The 21,214-nt window shown below is 45.6% G+C and overlaps 1 protein-coding gene across 1 annotated transcript in view; it reads right to left on the bottom strand.

The window, feature by feature from the left end:
- Positions 1 to 21,214, bottom strand: part of KSR2 (kinase suppressor of ras 2) — a 405,360-nt gene that overhangs the window by 240,943 nt on the left and 143,203 nt on the right. Inside the window, exon 4 of the mRNA XM_004379037.1 lies at positions 5,603 to 6,116. Within this exon, the coding sequence (XP_004379094.1) occupies positions 5,603 to 6,116 (514 nt within the window). The remainder of the gene's footprint in view (positions 1 to 5,602; positions 6,117 to 21,214) is intronic.

Here is a 21,214-nt window from a genome sequence, read left to right as displayed (position 1 = left end):
AACCAATTTTGTCCCCATGGGGTGATTCCCCGCCACGCCTCGTTGAGAATGCATGCTCGATGTGTATATACGGGCATAGAAAACCAGTGGATCAGTATATCCTTTCCACTGTCCTCATCATATTTTCTGTATTGTCTCAGTTGTCACAACAAGCATTACTTTTATGGGGGGAAAAGAACAGAGCTGCTTTTGCTTTCCCTGTGTGTGCGCCACGTGCATGTGGACATGGGTTTTAATAATTCCAGACGAGGAAAACCACACTCTTAAACTCAAATGCAGAAAGAAAGAAAACATGGAAGGAAGGAGGAAAGGGAGCAAAGGAGGGAGGAAGGCAGGCATGAAGAAAGAGGAGAGGAAAAGAAAGATCTTTGAGAATGAACACAAGCAGGAGAAATGGATTTGATTAGAACCAGTCACAGCAGTTATGATATATTCCACAATACCTACAGGGTAAGGCTCCCAGTGGGGCTGAGAGACAGGCTACAGCTAACAGTCTCGTTTTTCACCATGCTCTTTTTAAAAAGGGCCATGAGATCATACAGGAGACAGAATTGAAACCCAAACAGACCATCTGATAGCCACCACCGTGGGTTTGTCTGAGAGAGCCAAGGATGAAAGGTCTAAAAACACAGCCTTCCTCCAACCCAAGACCCACCAAGGTTTTGTGTGCCTGAAAACTCCAGCAGCCAACGGTTCAGAAAGAGCCAGGGGCTATTCAGGAAAAACCTATGACTTCTGAGACTCCGCTTCACCCCAGTAAGAGGAAATAAAGGCAGGCTTAAGACTGTCAGGCTGCAAAAGAGGACCATGCCCAGCAGGTTATAGCGATAAATGAGAAGAAACCAGTGACAGCTGAAGCCAGGGTGAGCTGGGGAGTTTGGAAGGGCCTTTGGCTGCATTCCATGGGACAGGGGACAGCGTCTCAGCCCTTCTCACCTACTGCTTGATGGAGCTCATTCTAGAATCAAAGCTGTCAAGAGTGGAAAGAACACTCAGAGTTAGAAAAAAAAATGTGTGTGTGTGTGTGTGTGTGTGTGTGTGAAACAAAACAACACTAACCCCCTCACTACATGCAATGAGTTTTCATACATGCTAGACCAGGCTAGACCATTTCATCATTTTAAATGCTGATCACAACCCGTTAAAATGACACTGCCATTCCCTAATGGGTCATGACTACAGATTAAAAACCCACAAAGTATTCCAACCCCTTTGGTTCACATCCCAGGACGCATCTTACAAACCATGCCTTAGATTCACCCACATTCAGGAGTGAGAGCTCACGGAACACTGGCTGATCTGTGACAACTACCCTCCTGGGCAGGGGCGTCTCTGAGATCCCGAGGGGTGGCTGCTGAGCACGATGAGGGGTCAGGTGTGTGTCCCAGAGGGTCCCAGGAGCCTCACCGATGCTCATAGAATGCGCTGCTAGGTCTCTTAAGACCATTCTCTCAATGGGGACAACCTCCCCTCCCAGCCCTGTATCACAGGAGAAAAGGGAACACATGGGGGCACGTGGGTTCTTTATTGCTCAAGGCAGGAGGGAGGGAGGCATCTGCAATGGAGGCAGGTTCCCTGAGCCCCTCTGCCTACCTGCCCCCATCCACTGTCCCCTCTCTTGTACTCACCCTCCTTTAGGGCATTTCAGCACAGCAGCTGCTTTTGCCCTGAGATTGCAGGGCTACAGCTCCCATGAGCCAAAAATTGGGATGCACAGGACATGCTGCCTGCGCTGGGGAGCGGAGTGGGGATGGAAGGAGGGCCGGGACAAAAGACAGGCTGCAGCAGGGCAGAAGGGCCACTTGTCCCCAAGCCCACACACTAGGTTAGGGTATCCTTAACTCAGTGGCACTGTTGATTCTGCACATGACAGGAGCCAGCCCTGGACAGATTTCTTAGGCAAAAAGTGTGTGGGCATGGGTAGGGGACGGGGCATCTGGGAACCCCCAACAGCCTTGGCAATGTTACGAGAGGCCGAGGTGAAGGCAGGGTTCAACCAGCCCCCGTATGTTATTTCTCCTAAAGGAGCCTGTGCCAGCCCTGCCTCCCTACGGCTCCTATCCAGGACACCCTGCGGAGTCTCTGGGCTGGTCTTAGGGCTCAGAGAGATGACAGAGACCCCAGGGGCTTCCTAGCTGGGGTCTGGGCTTCTCCTACACAAAACCAGTTGCCATCAAGTCAGTTCTGACTCACGCAGACCCCATGTGTGTCAGAGTTGAGCTGTGCTCCATAGGGTTTTCAATGGCTGATTTTTCGGAAGCAGACTGCCAGGACTTTCTTCTGAGGCACCTAGGAGTGGACTCAAACTGCCAACTTTTTGGATAGCAGCTGAGCAGATTAACCGTTTGCACCACCCAAGGATTCTTTTCCCACACAAAGGCCTTCAAATTTAGACTTGTTACAGGATCTCCTAATTGATGATATATATAGGCAGTCCCTGTATTACAAACGAGTTCCGTTCTTAAGTCTGTCTTTCAGTCAAATTTGTACGTAAGTCAGAACAGTTACGTATGGTTCGTATCTAACATCGGTTAGTCAAATGTTAGTATATGGTATATAGTGAACCATTCTAGGTGATACAGTGGTTAAAGCACTTGGCTAACCGAAACGTCAGCAGTTAGAACCCACCAGCTGGTCCGCAGGAGAGAGATGGGGAAGTCTGCTTCCATAAAGATTACAGCCTTGGAAACCCTATGGGGCAGTTCTACTCTGTCCTATAGGGTCGCTATGAGGCGGAATCAACTCGACAGCAGTGGGTCTGGTTTTTGATTTGGTACTTTTCTGTGCATAAAAAAGATTAAAGAAACACTTCCAGATACACTAAAACATCCAAAAATCTTTAACATAATCATACAGTAATTTATTAGGAATGTTTTGATGCATGTCACAGAAGTAGTGCCCATTTGTTATTACAAATCATTGTATGTACCTCAAATTTTTAATATAATAGGCCTTTACGGAGTTGGTTTGTAAGTATGGGTTGTACGTAAGTTGGATGTTCGTAGCCCGGGGACTGCCTGTGATCATTTTATTTTTTATGCCTTAAAAGTTATCTTTTTTAATTAAAAAAAACTTTTTTAACATCAGTTTTGTTAGATGTTGCGGTGAAAGGAGTTCCTTTATGTGGCCTTTTGCCTTGGTTGTCTGGAAATGACAGCTCGCGAGGCTTCTCCCCTAAAACCTGAGGAGTTACCTTTGCCCTAGTTTTCTACCCCAGAGTGTTTGTTACTTTTGTTCAGGTTGATTGATATTTCCTGGGTAAGCTGTAAACAACCTGGTTGGATACTTTTTGTCTGGGCCTGGGCTGCAGCCTGCCCTTGTGATTGGTATGTACCTTGCAGGGATTGGTCAATAGACTATGCACATGAAATGAATTGTAGCCCAGCCACGTCTACTATGCAAATGAAGTGTCTGTGGCCTACCGAGAGGGCATTGGTCAGTTCATGGCCCTGGTGGGAGTGCCATGCCTTGAAACTGACAAGCAGTTGTCCATTTAAGCAGCCAGCCTTATAGAAGTTTTTGGTGAAACAGAAAGCAGAAAAGCAGCAGCAGGAAGAAGCAGAGAAATGAGAGAGGAGGCAAGGAACCTCCTAAAAGAGCTATAACACTGGTCGAGGCTTGTAACACTGAACACAAGAGGTCTGAAAGGGGGCTGCAGCAGAGCCAGTGGTGACCGACAACAGGGCCAAGAGGAGCCTGTCCTCATGGGGCTGAGAGGGGCTGAGAGCTCCTGCACTAAGAAAGGAGACTTTGCCTGCATGCTTGCTGATCCTGATTCAGTGTTGTACCCTGTTCCTTAATAAACCGCTTAACTGCAAGTATTATCTCTGAGTTCTGTGTGACCATTGCAATGGATTATCAAATCCAGAAAGGAAGCAGAGAGTGCTGTGGGAGGGATGGCTGGTGTCAGAATTGATAAAAAGGTTGGAGAGTGGAGGTATGTCTGACCTCTACCTCAGAGGGATCAGCCTTGGGCTGATCTTGATTTGCATTAACCACCCTGAAGTTAGACAGGTTCTGATGCTACTACTAGTCCCATTACTCCCTCCATTTTACAGATGTAAATATTTAAAACATGCTGCCAATTTTGGGTAAGCCTGTTCAGCATTTCTTCCGTTTTTAATAAGCTGAGAACCACAAAAAAACACAATGGTCCCAGGCCACGCTCAGTCTTGAAGGGGCCCTGCAGAGAGCTGCCCATCTCACCACTGGCCACCACTGTGGTCATGGATACTGTGTCATCCTCTGCCTGGCAACAAGACCCCCAAACCAGAGCCAGGCACACACGCAACCATTTTCATGATCTTCTTGAGTTTGCTTGCTCATCCTTAATCTCCTATGTGGCGTCTTCTGCTCTGATTGCCCATTCCTCCTCTCCCTCAACTATGTCCCCAGTCAAACCTGGACATGTCTCTTAGTTCTAACCAGGGAGCACATTCCAGGCACAGGGCAGGTCTAGGCCTTGCGGGCACCGTAGCCACTCGCCACATGGAAACGTGGCTGGCCTGAATTAAGGTGTGCTGTAAATGCAAAACACATACTCGATTTCAAAGATGGAATGTGAAAAAAAGAATGAAATATATTTCAGTAACAATATTTTAAGGAGCCCTGGTGACTCAACTGTTAAGTACTTGGCTGCTAACTAAAATTTGGTGGTTCGAACCCACCCAGCAGCTCCGTGGGAGAAAAGACCTGGCAATCCGCACCTATAAAGATTCCAGCCTTGGAAACCCTATAGGGCAGTTCTACTCTGTCATATAGGGTTGCTATGAGTTGGAATAGACTCGATGGTACCCAACAACAATGAAAATAATATTTTACATTCACTATATGTTGAAATGATAAGATTTTGATATATTGAGCTAAATCTAATACATTATTAAACTTAACATCACTTGTTTCTTTTTTATTTTTTTAATGTGGTTATGAGAAAATTCAAAGTTAACTGTATAGCTCGCATCCTATTTCTGGGAGGAGCCCAAGGCTGGCTCTGCAGTGGTCAGCACACTTTTTCTGGAAAAGGGTCAAATGGAAAATATTTTGGGCTTTGCGGGCCATATGATCTCTATCACAAGTACTCAACTCTACCACTGTAGTATGAAAGCAGCCATAAATCATATGTAAATGAATCAATGTGGCAGTGTTCCAATAAAACTTTATTTACAAAAACAGATGATGGGCTAGATTTGGCCCCAAAGCCATAGTTTGCCAACCCCTACTGTAGAGCCTCCAAAAAAAATAAACAAACCCACTGCTGCCAAGTTGATTCCAACTCATAGCGACCCCATAGCATTTCCAAGGCTGTAAATCTCTACAGAAGCAGACTGCCACATCTTTCTCCTGCAGAGCCACTGGTGCTTTTGAACCCTGACCTTTTGGTTAGCAGTCCAGTGATTTAACCACTGTGACACCAGGGCCTAATAGTAGAAAAATGGTCCAATTCTGGAAAATTCCATTCTATTCATTTTCTCATGGACCCTCAGCTAATAGCCACCTTCCATTCAACTGGACGAGGGGAAACATGAGTCTGTTCCCATGGCTTCCCTAAGCACATCCCAGCCCAGGGCTCATGCGCCCAGCAGCACCCACCAAATGCACTCACTTGGGTGTGTGGACCTCGTCCACGCGATGGCCCAGCTGGAATTCGTGGGATTTGCTCCGATGCAGTGCTGTGAACCCCGGGATCAAGTGGATCAGCTTTCGGGATGAGGGTGGTGGGGTCCCCGGGGGCTTCAGCTTGTTCTTCCTCCTCATGGGTGGTGTGCCAGGTGGGGTCACAGTGGTGACGATATTGGGAGTGCGTGGTGGGGTGCGGACTGTGTGCCGCTGCCGGGGTGATGGGGGTAGGGAACGGTGGCCCGACTCCAGTGGTAGTGGTGGGCACAGGCCCGGGTAGGTGTCCACGGTGAGCCTGTCGACGTGCGTGTACACGGGGGCCCCAGGGGCAGGGCTGGGGTGACAGTAGTGCTGGACAAACTTGGATTGGACCTTGGGGCTCTGGGAGAGGTGGGTGCGGACCCATGGGGCTGGCTCCGGGGGGCACACAGGATTGTTCTCCTTCCCCGTCTCCGTGGTGGGCCACTGGATGGTCCAGTCTTGTTTAGAAAGGTTGCCTCCTGGGTTAGAACAAAGGAACAGAAAGACCATGTCATAAACCTGACAAAACCAGGCGAGTTACATCAGAGGCGCATTTATATAAATTCAACCCCGCTCACTTGGTGCCTCCAAAGAGAAAGAAATCCCTTGGCTGACCCTGTCACCACAACCCCCACTCTGCATCCCTGCCCTCCACTAGCCCATGGCCAGGAAGCCCACAGCCCAAATGCCCAGAAAAACTAAGAAGTAAATTCTTGCCTTTTGAGCTGCTATTATAGATTGAATTGTGTCCTCCAGAAAGATAGGTTGAAGTTCTAAACCCTGAAGCTGTGAATGTGACCCTGTTTGGAAATAGGTTCTTTGAAGATGTTATCAGTTAGGTTAACATGACGTCATACTGGAGTAGGGTGGGTCCTAGTTCTATATGACGGGTGTCTTATAAAAGAAGAGAGGAGACCCAGAGACAGAGGCAAGACGGCCATGTGAAGCTGCATCTGCAAGTCAAGGAATGCCTGGGGCTACCAGAAGCTGGAAGAGACCAGGAAGGATCTTCCCCTACAGCAGACAGAAAGAGCATGGCCTGTGCATGTCCTGAATTTGGACTCCCAGCCTCCAGAACTGTGAGACAATAAATTTCTGTTCTTATAAGCCCATCACTTGTGGTGTTTTGTTAAGGCAGCCGTAGGTAACTAAGATAGCTTCCAAAGGTCCCAGTTCCAGAAGGTGCAAGTTTGCTTAAAGGATTTTCAAGGATAATTTTTCCCTTACATACCAATTTTAACACCTAACCCCCACGTGAGAGGCATGGATTCCACGGAATGGGTGTCCACCCCTGGTTCCTCCCTGGCAATATATTCACCACTCACTCTACAATTCCTTCCAGATCTTCTACTGCATGACTCCATTCACCTAACATTTTAAATGACAAAATTTTAGAAATGGAGGAGAGTGAGGGTGGGAGGGAGATGGGTGTGGCTCTGAAAGGGCAACGATAGGTCGGATCCTCATAGTGATGCAATGTTCTGTATCTGGAGTGTGGTAGTGGATACACAAACCCACCCAGGTGATAAAATTGCACAGAACTAAATACACACACACACACACACAAATGCATACAAGTGAAACTGAGGAAATGTGAACAAGTTTGGTGGATGTACCAATATTGATATCTTGGTATAGTACGTATCTATAGCTATAGTATACTCTGTCAGTTTAACAGCTGCCATCATGTCGCCCCAAATCATGGTGACCCCATGTGTGTAACAGTAGAACTGTGCTCCATATTATATGCTGGTATATATGATCATATACTATAGTACACTATACCATAGTATACTAGTATATATGCTAGTATATATTACCATATACCATAGAACGTGCTTGGCTGCTAACCAAAAGGCTGAAGGTTTGCATCTACCTGGAAGCACCTCAGAAGAGAGATCTGGTGATCTACTGCCAAAAATCAATCAATGAAAACTCTGTGGAGCACAATGGTCTGATCTGCAACCAACCACGGAGATGGCGCAGGACCAGGCCGAGTTTCATTCCATTGTGCATGCGGGGGTCACCATGAGTCAGGGATCAACTTAGTGGCAGCCAACAACAACAAATGAAGGAAGAGCTGGCAGGACCTGGAAGAAGGTGACCGTGTGGGCATGCCCATCATGGGCTAAGGAAGGAGACTGGGGGAGAAATAAATTCCAACACATAGTCAAGTCGCGATAGCAATAATGATTATTATAACGACCATAACAAGAGCTAACCTAGAGAGCATGTGACAGTTGACAAAGTGCTTTCATGAACACTGCCTCATTGCCCCATCTTTAATTAAAACAATTCACTTTCTTATTATATGTTCATTGTAGGAAAGTTAGAAAATTCAGATAAGGAAAAAGGCAATGTTGTTCTACAGTCCAGCCAGGATCCCTATTAATGTTTGGCTGTAGAGCCTTCCAGATGGTTTTCTGTGTATATTTTTAAAGAAAAAAAAAAATGCCGTAAGACCTTAGTTAATGGTTTGTAATATGCTTTCTTCACTTGTTATGTTGCGAGTGTTTTGTATCTCACGTAATTTTTGTAACTCTGTGGGTAAAGGTCCATTTGGATCTCCATTTTATAGATAAGAAAACGGATGTGCAGAGGCAAAAATGGTGCTCAAGGTCATCATGGGGATGGTAAGCGGCAGCTAGGATTGAAACCCAGGACCTCGGCCACCTCAACAACCAGGGCACAGGGGTGTCTGTGACAGAGAGCTGGGGCCTGCATATCCTAAGTCCATGGACCATCATAGATCAGCTGAATGGGGATGGATGCTGGAGACAGGGTTCATTTCTGTTAAAGATCTCCCTCTTCCCTCTTTCCACACTTTGCTAGAACATTCTACCTAGGTCCCCATCACTATAGTGTCTACTCTCAAATATTTACACATACACATTAGCCCAGTGACTCAGAAAGTCAGCTCTGGGATCAGATGACTTCGGTCCAAATTCTGGCTCCCCACTTATTGGCTGTGTGACCTTGGGCACTAGGCTAATCCCTGTGAGTCTTAGCTCTATCACCTGTAAGATGGGATACTAATAGAACCTATCTGGTGCAAACGATTAACATGCTCGGCTGCTAACCAAAGGGTTGGCGGTTTGAGTCTACCACAGGCACCTTGGAAGAAAGGTCTGGCAATATACTCCCAAAAAATCAGCCATTGAAAACTATGGAGCACAGTTCTATTCTGACATATGTGGGGTTGCCATGACTTGGAGTCAATTCAACAACAATGCATTACTGATACCTCAGGAGAATATTATGAGGATTAAATAAGATAACACAAATAATATGTTCAGCACACAGTTGCTCTTGCTGTTGTCAACTGTCTTGGAGTCAGCCCCCAACTCATGGCAACCCCATGCACAATCAGATTAGACCACTGTGATCCACAGAATTTTCACTGCCTAGTTTTTGGAAGTAGATTTCCAGACATTTCTTCCTAGTTTGTCTTAGCCTAGAAGCTCTGCCGAAACCTGTCCAGCATCTTAGCAACATGCAAACCTCCACTGACAGATGGGTGGTGGCTGCACTTGAGGTGCATTGACTAGGAATTGAACCTGGGTCTCCTGCATGGAAGGCAAGAATTCTACCACTGAACCACCACAGCCCTCCAACACACAGTAGGTAAACTGTAAGTGTTAGTTCCTGGTTAGTTCCTCTCAACACTATGGTGATAAATTCGTATTTCCCATTTAATGAGTGTGTACTTGTGGTGAGAGCTTTGCACGAAACAGATGCTAGCCTCACTCTTGTGTGAAAGGTGAAGTTCACCCAGGCTGAGCAGCTCTAAGAGCCGGGGGAAAAAAACTGAGATTCAAGCCCAGATCAGCTTCTCCATCACTCAGCAAACTCTGGACTGAAGTCTTTTCTCAGGGAATACAAACTCATTGTCCAATTAGACCATGCAGAACATGTTTAAGAAAGTAAATCTTCTTAGAAATTATCTTAATCCTATATTGCATCACAGAGCCACCCAGAAGTACCTTGGGGATTATCTCTACACCTGTTGCTCTCCCTGAGTGAAACGGAAAGAATATGGAGATTGGGAATCAGAGAGATCCGGCTTCGAATTCTGATTCTGACACTGGAAAGCTCTGTGACCTTGGGAAGGTTACTTAACCTCTCTGAGACTTGGTTTTCAGGTTTATAAAATGAGAATAATCATGTCTCCCTTGGCAGGTGCAGTGAGAATTAAATACATTCAATCATTCATCCATTTATTCCACAAATATTTAAACACGTAGTAGACTTTCTGGCTCAGTGGTTAAGATCTCAGCTGTTAACCAAAACGCTGCCAATTCAAATCTACCAGGCACTCCTTGGAAACCCTGTGAGGCAGTTCTACTCTGTCCTATAGGGTCGTTATGAGTTGGAATGGACTCAATGGCAATGGAGTAGACTTTCACCTTCTCCTCCTTCTCCCTTGGAATTCTGGGGTCACTTCTCAGGAGGAAGTTACTGTTCTAGCCTGAGACTTGATCATGAAATTCTAAAACTCCCTGATCCTATCCAAGAGAATATCAGGCTCATCTTGGATCTTTAAAAGACATGACTTGATTTAATTGCATTCAGTTCCTGTCTCCTCTCTTGTCTGGTTCCTGAATCTCCAGGAGCAGACGTCCCGTGACCCAGAATTACAGGCCAGGGTCACTATGAGTCACTATCTACTCAACAGCAACATGATAAGCAGCCCTGGTGGAGCAGTGGTTAAGTGCTTGGCTGCTAACCAAGAGGTCAGCAGCTCCGATTCACCAGCCACTCCGTGGGAGAAAGATACGGCAGTCTGCTTCTGTAAAGATTACAGCCTTGGAAACACTATGGGGCAGTTCTACTCTGTCCTATGGGGTCACTGCGAGTCGGAATCGACTCGACAGCACTGGGTTTCTGGTTTTTTTAATGAGAGGTAACAAACACATCACCCACTGCCAGATTCCCTCAGAAGGAGAAGCGAGACCTCTACACGTGGAAGACTTGTTTTCTGAACAGAAAGAACAAGCATTAATCCTCCCAAATAAATATGAAGAAAGGAATGGGTATTTTTATAATGCACAGAACACCATAAACTTTGTAACATCACACTTAGAAATTAACTTGCCCCTACCTATCTTCAGTTGGGGGAGCGGTCGTTCCGTGGTAGAATTCCTGCCTTCCATGCGGGAGACCCAGGTTCGATTCCCAGCTCGTGCACCTCGTGCACAGCCACCACCTGTCAGCGGAGGCTTGCATGCTATGGTGTTGAAAAGGTTTCAGTGGAACTTCCAGACTAAGATGAATTAGGAAGAAAGGTCTGGTGATCTACTTCCAAAAACCAGCCAATGAAAACATTATGGATCGCAATGGCCCAGTCTGCAACCAATCACGGGGATGGTGCAGGTCTGGGCAGTGTTTTGTTCCATTGTGCATGGAGTTCCATGAGTCAGGGACCAACTCGACAGCAGCTAACAACAACAAACCTATCCTCACTGTGACTCTGCTTCTTCATCTGTAAAATGGGAACAACAATAGAGCCTTCCCCCAGGACTGTTCTAAGGATTAAATCCAACCACGTAAGGGGAGCATTTCGGGTAGTCCCTAGCACACAGCCAATGCTGCATAAATATTAATGTAAAATGGAGAGAAAATCATCTATTTCATATGATGCTGAAGATTAAATAAGTGTATAAAATACCTTGCCTCGTGCCTGACACAGAGTGGCACCCAAAAAGCACCAGTTCCTACCCCTGGTCTTATCAGGTGCTAGCCGCTATAGAAAGCAAATCCATATAATCATAAGCGACTGAGCCCTCAACCGGGGGGGTCAATAACATTTACTGAATATTGATAGGGGAGTCATTATATGAAAGTTAGCGTTTTAGAGGAGCTAGGGGAATCTGTGCTTATCTGCGGCACTGTAACAGGTGAGATTGATCCGTTTTACAGATAAGGATTGACTATGTAACGAGACTTGGCCAAAGTCATCCAGCTGGTGGTAACCTACACCTACATTCTTCCTCCTTTACCCACAGCATTCTGTGGTTGAGCTGGGACCCAGTGCCCCCCATAACCTACAGTCCCTCCAACACACAGACACACATGCACATACACACACGCATGCATACACGTCACACGTGCATACCCACACACACACATGCATGCATGCACACGTGTCACACATGCATACCCACACACATACACACATGCATGCATGCACACGTGCCACACGTGTACACCCACACATATGCACACATTCATACATGCACACTTACACACACACACATATGCTCCCCTGCACACACATTCACACATGCACAGACACACACACATGCACATAGTTGCCCCAAGATTCCCTATCTTAAAATTGTTTCAAAGTCTGGGAGATGAGAAGAGAGAAAGGAAAGCTTTTCCACTGCCAAATTCCCTTCCCCGTCACATTCTCTTCCTCTCCCACCCCTACATTGCAAAATCAGAAGTTTGGGGATGAAGAAGCAAAAAGCCTCATTTCATTATCCAAACTGTAAGCTGCTAAATTGACAGGGATTCGACTTGTCTCTGCCGAAGTTTCAGAAGTGTTCCACTGATTGGGCTGTTTTATTTCAACTCTCCCTCTCTCTCTTTTGATCCTCTTTAATAAAGTCTGAGGGAAAAAGGTAACTTTTCATTTTAAATAGGGAACGTGTGGTAGCAAGGGGCTTTGGGGGTTATTAATCGTTGCCCTTGCCATCCTGTCATCCGTTTCTGGAAAAGCATTTTATTTCAAGTCTTGAAGTGGGCGGGGAGAAGGGAATAGGTTTTAAGAAATGAAAGGCATGAAGATTGATTAAAGACGCTCCAAGGTGTAGGTGTTTTTCTTTTGACATTCTCCAATAAGGGACTAACAGAAATAAAAGCCATTCTCAAGGGAGAAAATGATTTCAGAAAGTCTAGGCAAGTGCCGAACTTCTTTGTCCCTTCCTATTAAAATTTTACAAACAGGCGACCGTGGGGCTTAGCATGTGTCTGGATTTCAGAGCCAGCATCAGAACATATACGCGTCAGCCCTTCAAAGGCAGGAGCAGGGGACAGTTCACCATCCTAGGACCACCACTGCTTGCAACTTATGTGACTATTTCAAAGCACTTGTTAGTTTACTCCTCAAAACTTTCTGGCAAGAAGCAGAACTTTTCGACACTGATTGAAAATATCTGACTGGAATCACTGGTATAACAACAAAAAAACAGTTTGTAGTTTAATCCTCATAACTTTCCAGCAAGAAACAGAACTATTAGTTGCTGGCTGAAAATATTTGACTGGAGTCTTTGGTAGACAAAAAAATAGTGGCAATAATAATTATTATTAACACTAACAACAGTTACTATATTGAGTACCACTCGTCTGTCAGATTGTCATACTATGGTGGCTTGCATGCTGCTGTGATGCTGGAAGCTACGCCACCAGTATTTCAAATACCAGCAGGGTCACCCACAGTGTACAGGTTTTAGCAGAGCTTCAAGACCAAGACAGTCTAGGAAGAAAGGTCTGATGATCTACTTCTGAAAATGAGCCAATGAAAACGCTAGGGATCACAGAATATTGTCCAGGACTTCAACTCACTTACTTTGGACATGTCATCAGGAGGGACTGATTCCTGGAGAAGGACATCCTATTTGGTAAAGTGGAGGGCTAGCGAAGATGAGACAAACCCTCAGTGAGATGGACTAACATAACAGCTGCAACCACGGACTCAAATATACCAACTATCATGAAGATGGGGCAGGACTGGGCAACATTTTGTTCTGTTGTACATGGGGTCACCATGAGTCAGAGCTAACTTGACGGCAATTAACTACAAGGGATCGAGCAGTTACTATGAGCCAGATACTATTCTAAGTATTTTGCATGCACCACCTCAGTGTATCCTCACAAGAACCCTACAAAGAAAATTCTGCTGTTGTCTCCATTTTACAGGTGAGGAAACACAGGATTGGAGAGACTGAGTCACCCAAGATCGCATAGCTAGCAAGTGGTACGGCCGAGTTTCTAACCCAGACTCTACCCCTCTCCGTAGTGGCTTTCCCGGAGTCTCCCAACGCTCTCAGGAAATGAGAGAACCACCCAGAAAACCACTGAAAAGCTGGGCCATTTTACAAAAGCCCGTGGATCAGCCCTGAGGCCAACACCTTCTGACTCTCTGAAAATTGAATATGACACATATTTTATCCACAGTCCCTGGAAGAGAAGCCTGAGATCCAGAAAGAAGTTCTAAATTTCTAGTTTGTAGTACTTAGGAAAAAAAAAAAAAAAGAAGCAAATAAGGACAAATGAAAAACACACAGCTGCCAAAGCAATTCAGCACCGGCAAGAATCTTCATCTAAGACCTCATTTACGGAGCTTGACATCTGGCCAAACCAGGGGTCCTGCTGGGCAGCGTCCCCACCCCAGGTCGTCCCTAGTGAACTGAACAAATGAAATGACCCAAGTCTGCGCAGGGCATCTGGGAGACAGGAGGTGGCTAGGGAGCTTGGGCTCTGACCCTGTAATGCTGCCCAGGTCCTGCTCTCCAAGGCATTTGCAATTTGATTGCCCACAAACAGAACCAGACAGACCTTCAGTCTCTAATGTTAGGGTAGCTTTCCTGTTTGAACAAAGCGCTTCTTAAAAAAAAAAACTATTGAGGTGAAATTCATATACCGTGCAATTAACCATTTTAAAGTGAACAATTAGGTGGCATTCAGTACATTCACAATGTCGTGCAACCATCACTTCTATCAAGTTCCAAAACATTTTCATCCCCCAAAGGAAACCCCATTCCCATTAACCAGTCCTTCCCCTTCCCCTGGCCCCTGGCAACCACCAATCTGCTTTCTGTCTCCATTAAATTATGTCTTCTGATATTTCACATACATGAAATTGTACAACATGTGACCATTTGGGTCTGGCTTCTTTCACTTAGCATGAATGTTCTTGAGGTTCATCCACGCTGCAGCATGTATCAGGGTTTTGTTCCTTTTTACAGCTAAATAATATTCCACGGTACGGACAGACCGCATTTTGTTTATCCATTCCTCCTTTGATGGACATCTGGGCTACTCTCACCCAACTCCACCCCAGCTCCTTTCTCTTCTCCCTCCTCCTTCTTCATTTTCCTCATAGCCCTTGCCACTCAGTAGAATTTTGTTATATTTATCTGTTTATTTCTTTATCGTCTGTCTTCCCCACTGGAATATAAGCTCTGAGAAGAAGCCAAAAGTCTGGACTCACTGTCTCACCTCTGTATGGCCCAGCACCTAGCACAAGGCCTGGCAATAAAGCAATATTTTATCTCGATGCATAAATATTTGTTGAATTAATCAATTCTTGAACACTTACAAATTATAGCTACCATGATTGTTAAATATTATTCGTACTGAACCAGTTGCCATCAAGTCAGCTCTGACTTATGGTGACCCCATGTGTGTCAGAGTAGAACTGTGCTCCATAGGGTTTGGTTTTTTCCCCAACAATTCTACATGTACAATTCAGTGACATGACTACCTTCTTCAAGTTGTACAACCATTCTCGCTATCCTTTTCCAAATTATTCCACCATCATTAACATAAGCTCACTTCCCCTTAAGCAAAAACTTCCCCTTTCCTCTTCTCTCCCACCCCTGGTAACCACTAATAATTTTTGGTTTCTATATATTTACTTATGTCATATAAGTGAGATCATACAGTATTTATCCTTTTGTAACTGACTAATTTCCCTCAGCATGATGTTTTCAGGGTTCACTCATATTGTGGCATGTTTCAGGACTTCATTTCTCTTCATGGCTGAGTAATATTCCATTAAAGAGTCCTAGTGGTGCAGTTGTTAAGCACTTGGCTGCTAATCAAAAGGTCAGTGGTTTGAAACCACCAGCCACTCCGTGGAAGAAAGACGTGGCAGTCTGCTTCCATAAAGATGACAGCCTTGAAAACCCTATGGGACACTTCTACTCTGTCCTATAAGGTCACTACGAGTTGTAATTGACTCGACAGCAATGGGTGGTAATACTCCATCATATGTATATACTACATTTTGTTTATATATTCATCTATTGACAGACACCTCCCAAAGGGTTTTCAATTGCTGATTTTTCAGACGTAGATCACCAGACCTTTCTTCAAGACGTCTCTGGGTGGACTCCAATCTCTAACCTTTCAGTTAGCCGCTCAGCACATTAGCTGTTTGCACCACCCAGGAGCTCCATCATTTATACCACTCATCTTGAATTTAGGCAAGAAATAAGGGGGAAAAGGCCTCACCGCAGCCCACATCCCATTTACATTCAGGGATGCCATGGACGGATAGAGTCTTGAGAAATAAAGGCTGGTGTCCAGAGAAGGGAGAAGAAACTTGTCCTTATCTTCATTCTGCCTCCTTTCTAGCTCTGCATCCTCTGAGCCTCTGCCCCACCCGACCCTCCTTCAAAAGCTGTCCTGATCCACTGTCCTCCTCACTGCTGCCCCATGGGCCTCTGAAGGAGAGAGGAACTGGGGAGCCTCCTTGCACTCAGCCAAATCCCAGCAACACAGCAGGAGAGCGTCCCTACAGGGAGAAGCCACAATTCAGAAGGATGATTCCTGAGGCTCTTCTAATTCCAGAACTCTTTCTTGCTCCGTCACTCTGCCTCCCTTGAGTGACAGGCGTTATATTAGTTTTATAACCTCTTGTGCTGGCAAACTCCAGAAAGCCGAAAGTAGCATTATATGACCTTACCTGCTAGAAGGCACCCTATTTTTATCTCCAGACAAATGACTTAGGGAGCAGGTTTTCCAAATCCTTCCGTCTCTTCCCTTGCCGTGCAGCTGCCCTGATTTCTCTCCCAATTTCTCACTACAGAGATAATGATTGTGGAGGTTTCAGAGCCTGATGTGGCAGAATATAAATTCGCTTATGTTACCCGTATAATCCTGACCCAGGCGCAGAGATAGAACTGGATGCTTCCAGGAAAAAGATGTTGAGTAAACATTGATAATCTTTCTTTACCCACTTAGCAAAGGTATACACTTCCATAGGCACCAGGGGGCTTTTCCAAGATGTCCAGGTTTGGCACCTCTGAGATAACACCTTGCCACAGGACAGCAGAACCTAGCAGGGCTTGTGAACTGGGTTTGAATCCCAGCTCTACCACTTACTAGCTGTGTGGCCTTGGGTAAACTGCTTCACCTCTCTGAAGTGCAGTTTGCACATCTCTAAAACGGGAATAATAAATGTGCCCACTTGATAGAGTTGTTTTGAGAATTAATTAAAACAAAGCACCTAGAGAACAGTCTGCCTACTGTGTCCTTATTACTATTGTTATTATGCTCATCGCTGGTGGGGATTCTGTTCCCTTCCCCCAGGAAGAATTCGTGCATTCATTTGACCAATTCTGATTAGACACCTTACTTTGGACATATTATCAGGAAAGACCAATTGCTAACAAAGGACATTATGTTTGGTAAGGTAGAAGGCCAATGAAAACAAGGGAAACCCTCAATGAAACGGACTGACAAAACAGCCGCAACAACGGACTCAAACATACCAGTGATCAGGAAGATGGCGCAGCACCAGGCAACGTTTCGTTCTGTGATACGTAAAGTTGCCGTGAGTGGGAGCTGACAACAACAGCAACACGTATGAGGCACTTCGATCAACCAGACAGACAGCTTTTCTACCCACACAGAACTTAAACTCCAGGGCTGCGCTGTCAAATACGGAACCGCTCGCCACAGGTGCTTATTGAGCCCATGAAATGTCGTGAGTGCCAACTGAGTTGTCCTCTGAGCACAAATACTCAAGTGACCCATGAAGATCCACAGACAACTAACGAAGGCTTGGCATGGGGGAAAAAAGTAAACACACAGCTCATTAATCATTTTTACATGGACTACAGATTAAAATGACAATATTTTGGAAACACTGGGTTAAAAATATGTTATAAAAATTAACGTCATCTGTTTCTTTTTACTTTTTTTTTAATGTGGCCACTAGAAAATTTAAAATTGGATACATGGCTGATATTATAGTTCTCTTGGATATATAGTGTCTAGCGCAGATCTAGAAGAGACAGCCATTAAACAAGAATCACACATTAATTATTTAGTTATAATGTAACAGAGCAATTGAGAGTTGGGGAAAGGCTTCCTTGAGGAGTAATATTTCAGCTGGGATCTGAAGGGGGAGTGGCAGTTAATTAAACAAAGAAGGACAAGTGTCCCATCCAGAACCAAGATGCCCAAAGCTGTGACCCATTCAAGGAAATCCGAGGGGTCAATGGAGCCAGAGTACAGATGATGTGCAGGGCAGGTAGAGTGGGGGGACTGAGGCATCCACTTTTATCTGTGTGCCTGGGTCAGCATTATGCAGGTAACATAAGCAAATTCATATTCTGCCACATGAGGCTCTGCAGATCAAGGTGGGGAATTGAGAATCTATCCAGAGGACAGTGCTATATGCAATGTCATGGCACCAATGACCATCCCTGATGGATGGGACTCAACGCACTTGAGTTGTGGACCTGTTCGTGTCTTCAATTAGATCAGGAACTCCTGGAGGACAGAGCCACGTCCTAGTACTTTCTGCTGCTTCATACCATCTCAGCCCCTGGCACAAAATTGGCACCAATAAATATCGGTTATCTTAACATGAAGAAGGCCAGCACACGTGGGTCCCCCTAAGCAGCGAGTCCTTCCTGGCACCTGGTCTGCTGCTGGAGCCCAGACATTATGTTGACAATGCTGCCAAAGGGTATTTCTGAAGGGAGATGCTGCCAAGATGAAGATGAAGAACAAATGCCAAACTAGAAGTATCCCTCCAGGTCTCAACAATAATTAAACCTTTTAAACTGATAAACATCATAGACGCAGGTGGAACTAAGCGAGTTTAGATATTAGCAATGCAGATGCTAACAGTTAAAATCAGTCCATCCCTAGTTACTAAACCTGTAGGGGAGTCCGATGCCGGGAGAGAAGGCACCAAACTCAAATTGAGCAGCTGGTTATTCGTTCTACAAATACTTACTGGGCACTTACTATGGAGCAAGTACGTGGTGAGATGCTGGAAACCTTGGTCAGCTCCTGCCGGCTGTATCTGGATCATAAACACTTAATACTCCAAGAGGATAAGTTGTCTCGTGCTGCAGTGGGAACTGCTGGAAGTCTTACTGTTGTTGTCAGTTGCCATCTCAGCTCTAACTCATGGTGGTTCCATGTACAACAGAATGAATGGTCCTGAGCCATCTTCACAATCCTTGGTATGTTCAAGCCTACTGTTGCAGCCACTATACATTTTGAGTGCCTTCCAACCTAGGGGACTCATCTTCCAGCATTATACTGGACAATACTCTGTTGTGATCCACACGGTTTTTACTGGCTTATTTTTGGAAGTAGATCACCAGGCCTTTCTTCTTAGTCTGTCTTAGTCTGGAAGCTCCACGGAACCCTATCCACCATGAGTGATCCTACTAGTATTTGAAACACAAGTGGCATAGCTTCATGAAGCCACCACAGTATGACAAACTGACAGATGGGTGGTGGGGCTTGTTAAAACATTGATGATGATCCTCAGTCCTAAGTTGCTAATACTGTAGGGCTGGGGGAGCCCAAGAATTGGCATTTCTAACAAGTTCCCAGGTGATGCTGATGTTGCTGGTCCAGGGACTGCACTTTGAAAACCACTTTTCCAGACTTTGGCATCAAGACCTTTCAGTGTTTTAACCAACCTTCATAATCTCACTGTGAGCTAGTCTCCAAGCCTCTCTAACTCTGACCTTCTCCTCTCACTCCAGCAAATGGGAGATCAAGAGGAAGGGCACAAGAGGAATCTGACCCTTAATGAAACAGAGACAGTCCACAAAGTGCTCTCCTGCCAGTAACTGTGATCAGAGAAGACCTAGGTGTCATCACTGGGGAGGATGATTACAGCCAGCCCTTGCTCAGACCGTTCAAATTCTAATTCAATCACACACTTACCTTCCCAGGCATTGAGAGAAGCTTTCATCCATGCTGTCTCATGTATCCATCACAGCAACTTTTCAAGGCAGATACCATGATTCCCTTTTAACTGATGGCAAAACTGAGGCTCAGAGAGGTAAAGTGGGTTGGCCAAGGTCACACAGTAGGAAAAGGCAGAGCTGAGGTTTGAACCTAGATCACCTGAATCCAGGTTTGGAACTCTTTCCACTACCTGACTCTCTCCCTGCCAACTGGCATGTCTCCCTCTTTCCTCTTCTCCAATCCCTATTCTGAACATCGGTCAAAACACACTTCTTGAGGAGACATCCCCCCCATCCTGAGTTCTCCTGTAATAAATTCTGTTCAGTTCCACAAAGACCTACTAAGTGTCAGGTTCTGAGACACAGAGGTGAACAAAATGGACAAAGTCCCTGTCCCTGCTGGGTTCAGAGCAAAGTCATGTGAGCAGACCATTGTAACACAGAGTACAACGTATTGTCCAAGCACAGAAACTTGGTGTGCCTTGGCAGGTCAGGCAAGGCTTCTGGGAGGAGGTGATATCTGAGCTGAACCTTACAGGAGAGTAAGAGTTAACCAGAGGAAAGTATAGTGCTCAAAACAGAGCCTTGGCTCGGAGCCTTCAGCCACCCTTGAGCACCCGCCCCTGCCCAGGACTTCCCAACTCCATACACGGCACTGCCATTCACTTAGTTGCTTGGGACCAAATCCCAAGAGTCATCCTTGATGCCATCTCTTTCCCTTACACCCACAGCAAGACCTACTGACACTAAGTCTCTATAGATCCCGAACCTGGCCACACTCTTCATCGCCATGACAACCATCCAGTCCAAGGCACCCTCATCTTGTGCCTAGACAACTCCAGCAGCCTCTTGACTGGCCTCTCTGCCTCCCCTCCAGCTCCTCTACAACCCATTATCCAACAAATGATCTTTCATAATTATATATTAGACCCTTATTCCTCTGCTGAAAATCCCCAATGGCTTCCTATTACTCTTAGAATCCAACTTCCTTCCTATTGCCTACAAGCCTCTTCCCAATCAGATCACAGTCCATGTCTCTACCTTCTCATGTCCGCCCACCCTCCTCCAGTCTCTTATCTCCTCAAAGACACCAACTGACCTCAGGGCCTTTGCACTTGCTGTTCCCTATTTGGAAATCTCCCTCTAGACCCCTGAAGAGCTGGCTCTTTGTCACCTTCTCAGGGAGGCCTCCCCTGACCTCCCAGTCACTCCCTGTTTATCAAAGCTTCATTTTCTTGGTAGCACTGAGTCATTCTCTGCATACTGTATTGCAGCAGATATCAACTTGTATCTTGTGCATTTTGTCCTACTAATGAAACAGTTCTCTACTTATTTAAAGACCAGAACCTTCTTTCCATCTCTCCCCCTTGCCTAAGTGGTAACTTCTCCCTAACCCCAAAAGATAACTTACACAGCTTTGTACCCACAATACGTGACCACTTTATAAACATGTGGAGCTTATAAAACATGAAAGACCTAATATTCCTTCAACAAGATGCAAGAAAAGCAACCATTAAGAGCAGAAGCTCTGGAGGTCGGACAGAGCTGGCTACATTACATGCATCCCCTGGGCTGGTTGCTTAACTTCTGTGCCTCAGTGCTCTCATGTGTAAAATAGGAAT

This window comes from Trichechus manatus, unplaced genomic scaffold, assembly GCF_000243295.1.
Source record: "Trichechus manatus latirostris isolate Lorelei unplaced genomic scaffold, TriManLat1.0 scaffold00061, whole genome shotgun sequence".
Lineage (NCBI taxonomy): Eukaryota > Metazoa > Chordata > Mammalia > Sirenia > Trichechidae > Trichechus > Trichechus manatus.
This window is presented reverse-complemented; position numbering and strand designations above follow the sequence as displayed.